The 9,966-nt window shown below is 48.4% G+C and overlaps 1 protein-coding gene across 2 annotated transcripts; it reads left to right on the top strand.

Annotated features, from left to right (window-relative positions):
* Nucleotides 1-4,120: 4,120 nt before the first annotated feature.
* Nucleotides 4,121-9,365, top strand: LOC135815011 (uncharacterized). 2 transcript variants are annotated; one of them, XM_065328225.1, is made up of 3 exons: nt 4,121-6,409; nt 7,161-7,218; nt 8,491-9,365. In XM_065328225.1, exons 1-3 carry the CDS (start codon nt 4,761-4,763, stop codon nt 8,518-8,520), a joined length of 1,737 nt encoding a protein of 578 aa, XP_065184297.1. In that variant the 5' UTR covers nt 4,121-4,760; the 3' UTR covers nt 8,521-9,365. The 2 variants fall into 2 exon arrangements, with proteins under 2 accessions (XP_065184297.1, XP_065184296.1); XM_065328224.1 differs by having other exon boundaries at nt 4,126-6,409; nt 7,158-7,218.
* Nucleotides 9,366-9,966: the final 601 nt, after the last annotated feature.

Here is a 9,966-nt window from a genome sequence, read left to right as displayed (position 1 = left end):
GAGTCGTATAGACCCATACGACTCCCTGGTTACTCCCTATGTGGGAGATTGCATTTTCCTGCTGACTTGAATTCTCACTTGACTGACGTGACTCGCGACGGGTAGGGAGAAACTCTAGACCATAAATTATGCCCGGAACAAGAGTCCATAGCCCCCTCCCAGGGGGACTCCTATCCAGATTTGGAAGTTCCGCGTGACGTGTGATCTACTCTGTACGCGATCTGGGCCGTAACCAGGTGGCCCCGGCCGGCCCAGCCGCTGGCCAGATCAGGGAGCTGACTATCTACATTCAAAGAGTTGGTGGACAAGCCGTTGATTATTCACTCTCATTGTAATATCAAAAAAGTATTCTTTCTAGACCAAAGAGTGGTATATTTGATAACATTTAATAACGATAGAAATTTTTACGATACTTCTCCAGACGTTTCGTTGTTCTGAACAACATCGTCAGTGGATAAAGAATGGAGGGCTTTGGGTGGTGGCACGGGTTAATAGGGAGTGATGGTGGTGAGATGAGGTGAGGTGAGAAGGTGAAGGTGGGAAATACATGTATCTAAGTTAATGGTGAAGTTTAGGTGCGGGTCGATACAGGTGGGAAGAGCACTCCACCTTCTACGCACACCAACACCTTCTACCAACCTACACTTCTACCCGAAGGGTGTACCCCTTCCCACCTGTATCGACCCGCACCTAACCTTCACCATTAACTTAGATACATGTATTTCCCACCTTCACCTTCTCACCTCACCTCATCTCACCACCATTACTCCCTATTAACCCGTGCCACCACCCAAAGCCCTCCATTCTTTATCCACTGACGATGTTGTTCAGAACAACGAAACGTCTGGAGAAGTATCGTAAAAATTTCTATCGTTATTAAATGTTATCAAATATACCACTCTTTGGTCTAGAAAGAATACTTTTTGATATCTACATTCACATGGAGCTCCCCGGCTCAGATCATCGCCAATAAGTATTATTATCCCGTAGCCCCTATCTAGGCCGTCGGGGCGTCACAAAGAGGAAGAAAAACAGGTATCGCACCAGCACTCTCTGCTATGCGTACCAGTATGTGCGGCGCAAGCTTTGACCAGTGCAGTTGCAAGTATTGTACCATGAATGGAGTCGCTGCACTGAGATGTGATTCGCTGGAGAAGAAAGAAAGTGAAGCCAGTCACGGGTGACTAGCGATGTCCAGCTCAAGCCATGACTGTGATGAGTGCCTGGGCTGGAGAGCTGGAGAAGTACCCCCCCCCCTTACTGGCCCTAGATACTGTACTCATCGGGGGGGGGGGGGGGGGGGGCGCAGCACATGTAACTGATGTAGTAGTGTACAGTTACAGTGGGATGGGACTTTGCTCTGGGCATGGAAATTCTGTCGTTATTCGCGAATTGTCGTTATATCCGCAGTCGTTATTAGCGAAGTTGACTGTACAGAGATAAACTTAGTCTTGTCGGATACTAGAGGGAAGAAAATTGAAATTCCCAAAAAAGGTACTAATGAAGAGCCCCAGGAAGAGTACATTAATCTTCCATCCAGAAGCTCATTCTATCATCCATATGCTCCTGTAGTAGCTTGCACTGTACCCCATCGGAACCCCATCCCCCTGCAATGTGTTGGTTTCCTTACTTGCTGGACTGATTTTATATGAAGTTCTGGACTGGTTTGAATCGTATTATCTTCCTTATTGGCCATGGGCCATCGTGGATATGAAGAATAATAAGCTCTGCATCATCCATACTGAAGGCAGGGAGCAGGTTTCTGAAAGGAAAGATCAACGCACTTGCTGCAACCGCATGCGGTTAAAAATGCATGGCGGTCAAAACACTGATCAGATTGGTATTACCTAGAGTACTCTTGGTATTACGGCACGGTGGGTAGGCACTAGGCAGTGAAGTTAGTTGTTGTGGAAGACTAAAGGATTTGACTGGAAAGCCATCACTGCATCAGATAGAGTTTGGTCAGTCAGCCGTGCCGTGTGCCTGGGTGATACCACTCCCTGCTATACTACTAAAGAGAGAAAAGCACTGGAGGTTGGGAACTGTTCAACAACGCCCATTGTGTACTTCAGAAGCGCCAGCACTCATATACTAGATCTTGTACTATAATAATTATGTTTCAGTCCGTTACCCTTCAGCTTTCATTGTCATTTTGTAATGGCTAAGCTCTGTGGTGGTACGGTGGTACTAGCAGTACAGCGACCAGGAAGAAGAAGGAGGGGGAAGAAACAATTATAGTTACATCAAAGGTGGGATTGAAGTAGTGGACACTTGGAAACAAGTGCAGATCTATTCTTGAGTGTCTGTGTTCTGTTCTTGAAGATTTTATTGAATGGTATCATTTTGGTTTGTTGCATAGTCAGTATTACTACATGTATTAGTACGCCCAAAGTCAGAAGTTGCTTCTTTGATCATTGGTTGTCCCGGAACAACAAGACATAGGACGGCTACTTGTAGCATCGACAGTTGCTAGCGTTTCATGTCGCTACGCCCAAAACGGCACGGGCAGACCCAGCACCACGCTGGCTTTCATGAATGGCACAACTGACCAGGGCTAGGGATGCACATGTAGGCGATATTGCATTTTTATAAATCAAGACAATCATACTACACGTGTACATGTAATGCTCTTTGTTCTCGTTGTTCTTTGGGCCTAGTATACTACTAGTACTGTAGTACATTAGGCAAAAGAGTGCCGCGCTACACTAAACAGCGGGTGGCGTGGCCACAATAGACGAGACATACCCAGCTCTGCATATTTTACTGAGTCACTTGCTGCCTACTTACCAAGTCCAACAGAACTACATTGTACTAGTAGTAGTAGTAATCTTTTCGTCCTTGGATTTACCGGATTTCACCCTCACTTCCATCGCCTATGATTGATATCGCTAATATTGAGGTACATGTATGTGATCAGTCCGGTGGCGGTGTGAGTGTGACTGTTTGATAGCGAGCAGTAGGCTGTCGTTGTGTGCCCGTAAACTAACTTCTTGGGCCTCCTGTCCAAGAAGAGCTACATACAAGGGCACGCGAAACACTCACTACCAGTACCTTGCATCGAGCGAAGTCAAGGCCAAAGGCCAGCCAAGGATATAGCCGCAGCCAGCATGCATCATCTGACTCAGCTCAGGCTCAGCTAGTTCAGAATCAGATACTGAGAACAACACAAAGCCACACACCACACGCCTTGTGGCTGTGACCTTCGATCTCGTTCTTGTGCTACGCCCACGCCTCGCCAAGGTCATCCCTGACCTGCGTTGTCAATGACTATGTCACACAGATCTGGTAATGGTATGGCCGTGTCATTGCGCTACACTACACTACAGTCAGCACTTTGTCCATTTTCGAAACATAGTCGTGCTCCAAGCTATTGAAAACCTCTTGTGATTGTTACTTATAAAGCTAGGGCTCGGACCAGAGTTACATTACGTAGGTCTACACATCCTGTGCAACTACCATGTACAGGGCCCGGTCTCTCGATGGGTCTTCTCTCGTGGCCTGCATTCCTGCGACGTCAAACTAGTAGTCATTGTACGTACACTAGTTTTGACCACACTATTATTGTAATAACGTTACTGGTACAATCACATGTAATGATGTATGCCGTCTCATCTTATCTGGGGAAATGAGGTGTGAATCGATCGCCATGACAGTATGTGGTCTCTGGAAGCACCACTAAAAATACCACTACTAGTACTACTACAATGACTATGTAGTACTAGCACTAGTAGTAGTGGAGTCTAGGCACGAGATCAAGCCCATCCCACCACGCCGATCATCTTCATACAGCCTCATGATCATGGCTACAACAATAATTATGTCATTATTGTTGAGTGCTTTGCAGGATCAGGATCAGGAATTCAGGATCACTCGAGGCACTCCTAGATCCTGCTGCGCTCGTCCGTACCGCACGGAATGCACACGCTTTACCCCGTGTTTTCTGGATTCGACGTCGCAGCAAACATTGTGTAGCTCTACTCGAGTCGGGACCAGTCTTGTAGCTAAAACCTAATGCAGTCACTGCCAGTGCTCAGCACTTAGCCTAGGTTTGAACTGGATCGGGGTGCAGATCCGTGAGTCCTAGTATAAGACTGAGTAATAGTACAGTGTATTACGTCAGGAGAAGTAAAGACTAAAGGACCTCGGAATCGTCGGATCGCGGAGTCCGACGGGGTCGGAGTTGGACAAACCGCTGCGAGCGAGAAATCGGACAGCTGCCGGTCCCAGATCCTGCTCACTCACTACGTGTACTTCACGGAGTCGAGACACTGTGACGGAAGTGGCGGTGGCGGTGGTGGGCTTCACCCGCAACACCTTCGCGGAAGGAAGTCAGACACTACGCGACTGTGTAGCGTGCACCGCTATTTGTTGCGACGGACTCACGGACGCTGAAATCGCACTTCTGGCAGTCAGCTGCCCTCTGGTCACTTTAGCGATCTCCACACTGCACATCAGCCCACTGTTTCGGTGCCATCAGTAAAAGGTAAAGGGAGGGGATCATGACTGGTGTGAAAGAGGGCAAGTAAAAAGGTGAAGGTTTAGCTCGACTACTTTTGACACAGGTGGCAGCCTAACGACGTGAGTTTGGTCAGCGCTGTGTAGTGGTTCTTTCATCGTTCCACCATTTCGGCGGACCGCATTTCGGCCGTCAGCATTGCCGAAATCTGATCCCATGTATTGAACGCGAAGTCGACTCGATCAGCGTGGCTACAAGTCTTGAACATCTAGAAACTCGTGTGCTGAATCGCATATTGTTGAAGATGATGGGCTTGACCGTGGACGATGATTACATGGAGATGGGAGCAGCCCGGTTGGCGCTGGACACGCACAAGAGGATGGTAGCGGCGGCGGAGAATGACAAGTCAGCAGCAGTGTTAGGAGCTGCACTCGGCCAGCCTGCTCCTACTAGTACTACTACTAGTGCCGGCAGGTACACGGAGCTGATGACCAACCCGGACCAGCAGGGGAGAGATCGCCTTGTTTCGGAGGATGAATACGTGGACATGGCTACCCTGCAGTCTACGATGACAGCAGAGCAGCGCAACGATTTGGCTGTAGTTTCCATGGCATGCACTCCTGGTGAGGTGCCGCCACCGTGTCATCCAGCACCGCCATCAAGAATGCTCCGTCCGGATAGTGATTATGCCGACCTTGATGAGCTGGAAAAGCAGTCGAAAGCGAATGCATCCTACTCCTCTTCCCAAATGATGGTTCACTTCGAAGCTGCTGATGCCGTACCTCACACTCTAAGCTTACCGCTCAGCCCTCCGGACAGTGACTCATCCTTACCAAGGACACCGTCCATGCCTAACATATCTGTCCTGCAGGCTAGCGAGTATGTTGATGACCAGAGTGCGGCCATGTCACGCAGTCAGAACGCACTGAACTCGTTCTCGACGCAGAGCGTGCGCTACACAGGAGAGCGACAGTTCGCGACGCTCGATCCGTCGTTTCGGCGGAGAAGCAGCCGCGACAGGCCGGCCGCACTGCTCCCTGGCATGCAAACCCCTGGCGCCGAGTTTGACTCTCGGCGGCAGCCACAAGACGACTACACTGCTTCGCTGGCATCGTACCGCTATGCCACCCTGGACCCGTCGTTTCGCCATAGTAGCAAGCACACCGCGTTTGCAGGACTGCCGGCTGCAGGCGACGGCGGCGTCTCGCATTTAATCGGCGACTCGTCGGATAGCTGGCGTTCAGAAAGCTGCCTGGCAAGTGCCCGGCCGTATGAAGCAGTCAGCAACAACTCCAGTGGTCCGAGTCGCTATACAGACAAGTTGCGCGGACAGTCATTGAGCCAGAAGAGCAGAAGAATTGTTCAGGTTGATGACAGTTTTGGACCAGGAAAACTGAGGAGAGACAGTTCAGATGGGGCCATCCACAAGATCGGTCGGGGCGGCAGGAATTTTATCAGCTTTCAAGGATCCGAAGCAACATCCCTGGACTCTGGAACTGACAAGATGAAGGCGTCAAAAGATGCCAAGACTTTGCCACATAACAATCATGGCGATGAGAAGAGCCCTGGGCGTCTGCGCTCACGCCTTAGCACCCTGGCCTCCAAGATCGGCCCTGGCAGATCTCACTCGCCGCATGCGGCGAGCAGCGGAAAAGGCGACAGTCCGAAGTTGAACCGCAAGCAGTCGCTACCGGAGAGAGGGTCGACCCTCGTCCAAGCTGAAGGCTTCCAATGGCACTCGGGCCGCCATTCTAGTATAAGCTGTCCTAGCACTAACGCAATTGGTTCCGCCAGTGGTGCAGGCAACACACAGGGCGATCGTGCAGACCTCATCAGCGTTAGTTCCTTGCAGAGAAGTCCACTGGGCAGCAGTACGAGTACGTCGCCTGCACCGCCATCGCCTATGCATGTTTCAGCCAGCCAGCTAGCCAAACAGAATGCAAGCCGTACAGTGTAAGTACAAATGTAAAGCCCTGAGTAGGAACTACAAGATTGCTAGATGAATGCATGGAGTGATTAGTCCTGAGAATTGCCCACAGGTGGAAGATCATAAAGACTTTGTGTTTGTAATGCCTGGTGGTGGGTTAGCTGCATGTCAATGGGCTAGATGATTTGTGTGTGGCTATACCGGTTGCATTATTGCCTCCGTGTTACCATAAACCAGTGGCAGGAGGGCTAATGCCCCCAATGTTTGAAATGCTCTCACGGACGTTCCATTTTCATGAAATTGGCTTGCGCCTATTTAGATCCTGAAGAGACATCAGGCGCACATGATCAGAGTCTGCCTCCACTGTGCTTCCCTGTGTGAATAACGTTTCATCGTGTATGATGCCACTGGGTGATGGTTCGATAAGCGATTTCAAGCTAGCAACAGAGCTTAATTGGCAGTATTGCAGTGATTATTCATACGCTCCTGTTCAGGGTGGCTTAAAACTTAAAACTTAAAAGTACATCCCATACCTGCCTTAGGAATTGGCTTGTTACTGTTGGTATTAAGAAAATTGAAATGCCTCAGTGGGTGAGCAGTTAGTGCGTGCTGTGGCCTTTTCCATCGACGTCAGTCAGGTTATGGGCGCTTTGCTGTACTGAACGTACTGTCTGAAGTGTCGAAATACTGAGGAGTGCTACGGTGATTTTGAATTCTGTATGATTTTCCTAAAATTGATTTTTCCTTGTTATTTCAATGTTTCATGTACAACAGCAGCGCACCTCCACCCAAGCCCAAGCCATACCATGAGTACAAAGCTGTCAAAGACCAACTGGTAAGCAATACTGTGTGCTTCATGAGATCGATGCATTCGGTCAACGCCTAAGCTGAGCTAGAGTGTTAGGCGTAAGGAACACTCCCAATAGCGTATACCGTAAAGTTCCGCCAGAGCGCCCCACCATCTCGTCCTTTCGTGGTCGTCTTGTGGAGGTGGTCTGCTGTCTGTAGGTCATACGACATGAACCTTGTACACATATTGCACGGTTTGTAGAAAATCCGTACCTTCGAGCGGACACAAGCTCCACACAAAACCCTGCCAAGCGTGACCTTAGTACACTAAGATTCTCACATCGTACAAACTTCGTTGCACTCTGCCATACGATTTTCCTTTCTCAGGCTGTAAAATCAAGGTGGGGCGCTCTCGCGAGACGGGGCGCTCTGGCGGTACTTTACGGTACTATCAAACACGTGCTTATACGTGTTGCAAGTAGTGTATACACACCCGGTGATGCAGTTCGGAACGTACAGTGGCTAGGCTAGCTTATGTACGATATAGCTTGTACTCGCCCATTTTGAAGCATTTCCAAGTTCTATTATGCACTTGGCAAACGCAGTGAGCCTTCTGGGGAATTCCCAAGGTCTGTTGTTCAATGACCACAATGCACTGGTGGACTTTGCGTGGCAAATCGCACACAGACCATGCATGGTATCTCATTTGTTTCCACTGGCCTGTGCGGGGTCTGCAAACTACATCATACGGTCTGTTGCACGTCGCACAGATGTTCCTCCCTCGAGTTTGATCTAGCCCGACACTCTCCGCGAAACAATTGTCTCCTACACTCATTAACCTGGTCTGTATTCGGCATAATTCTGAAGTACACGGGTGTACACTGTAATACATCTAGAAGCATAACACTGTATCAGATGACAACAGAATTACCCTCAATGTTACATGGTGTTAGCTGAGTGAAACAGATACACACTGCTGCGTGACATCTACTGACTTTTGTTACTAATTAGTAATTATTTTTGTATGGCACGTTGTCAGAACTGTAAGTGGGCTCTAGTGCAAAAATGTAATGTTGCTGGCAGTGTGAATAGCAGTTACACAGGGGTTGATTAATCATGGTGTATTGGCATGACATCGATGTATATCAACGACGATGCATAGTCCACCACCGGAGACTACTGCATGTGTGCACTGTATACTATGGACCAATTTCATGTATGGTTCACCAGTGCAAAAGCTGGAAATTGCCAGTGAATAAACAAAGACAATTCCAATCCTGCTAAACTTGTCATGCCGTTTTGTCTGCTGCATCTACAGGAATCACTTTCAAAGGACACATCGGTATGAATGCTCGTCATGGACACGCTGTGGAAGCTTCGCGTTGAACTGGTGTGCTAAGTGACTGGTGTCAAATTGTCATTTGGTATGCCGCTATCTCTGGAATCAACCATCAACGAGCTAGCCACTTTCAAAGCTATTCCTTGTCACCCATGCACCTCCAGAAGCATTTTAGCAAATTTCGCACGTCTGTTCTGGCTAGTGCATGCATTGGACTAGGACCAGTTTTATTTGAGACACAGTACTGAGCAATTGTAATTAGAATTGCCCTCCCACAACCCATTGTCACTCTCATCTTACAATGTACTCTATTCACTTGATTTGTGTTGTTTCCAGGTATTTACCCCATGTTAGTGCACCTGTCAAGCATTCAGTGTAATGCGTGTATTGGGACTTATTAATTTTGTCATGTCGGTCCGCTGCTGCTATATTTGAATCAAGAAGGAAGTCAAACCCCGGATTATTTTTTTCCTGTATCGGGGACAGGTGAGGGTTTTTCATTTTCCCCTGTGAGATCATTTACACTTTCGTCACTGACATGCTGCACAGGCCAGTCGGCCTTACAGGACTTACATATCTACATTTATCTTTCACAAATAACGTTAAAAGTACATCCGACACGCTCAGTGTGGCTGGTCACAAACTGTTTGAGTAACCCGATTTTTTTAAGTACTGTCTTTGTCTCACTCATATCCTTCACCACTAAAGTGACTGAGTGAATACAATTAACTATCCTTGACTGTCCGGCCATTTTCTGGTAGTTGTGCTTCTTGGCTTATTCTTTTTTATCCAACCGAATGCTCATCCTTTCAAGCATTGTGTGTACAATACAAGAACGTCTTGAACAGCGTGAAGGGGTGTGGGAATGTCCGAGATCAGGCCGCCAGGCACCACTGTTGGCAGTCCAGGATTGTCACGTGAGTGCCGGTGTGTTGGGCACAGACAACTGAATGCTGTGAATATCACTACAGATGACCCACTGTTCACAGTAGACCACCTCTCATGCTATGCTACAATCTCTCCTTCTCGGCGCCTTCATGAGCTCTCAGCCGACGCATGGAGGAGAAGAGGAGAGGTTGTTACATTATTGAACCGCCGAATGGTACCGTTCACAATTATTTGACACCCATGCTATGTTATGGCTGTTGGTGTGTGTAACTAATGGGTACCGAGGGTAGCAGTGAGTCGGCTGTGAGAGCGCATGGAGGAGAGGAGAGGAAGAGTTCCATGCTATGCTGCTGAAAATATTAGCATTTTCCGTTGCTAGGCCTACTTTCAACGGTAGGGCCTGTAATGTGCAGTTTGCAAATACTTATAACAATATAAGTTATACTGACCAGACCTCTGTCAGTTTTCCCCCCAGCTTGAGCAAGTACCCCAGGCAGGACATGTGCCCCCCCCCCCCCCTATACAGTCAATCAGTCATGCAGTCATCTTTTTTGCTCCTCAGAGTCC

The sequence above is a fragment of the Sycon ciliatum genome, chromosome 4 (genome assembly GCF_964019385.1).
Source record: "Sycon ciliatum chromosome 4, ocSycCili1.1, whole genome shotgun sequence".
In the NCBI taxonomy this organism is placed as follows: Eukaryota; Metazoa; Porifera; class Calcarea; order Leucosolenida; family Sycettidae; genus Sycon; species Sycon ciliatum.
The sequence above is the reverse complement of the archived record's forward strand: the minus strand, read 5'-3'. Positions and strand labels throughout refer to the sequence as shown.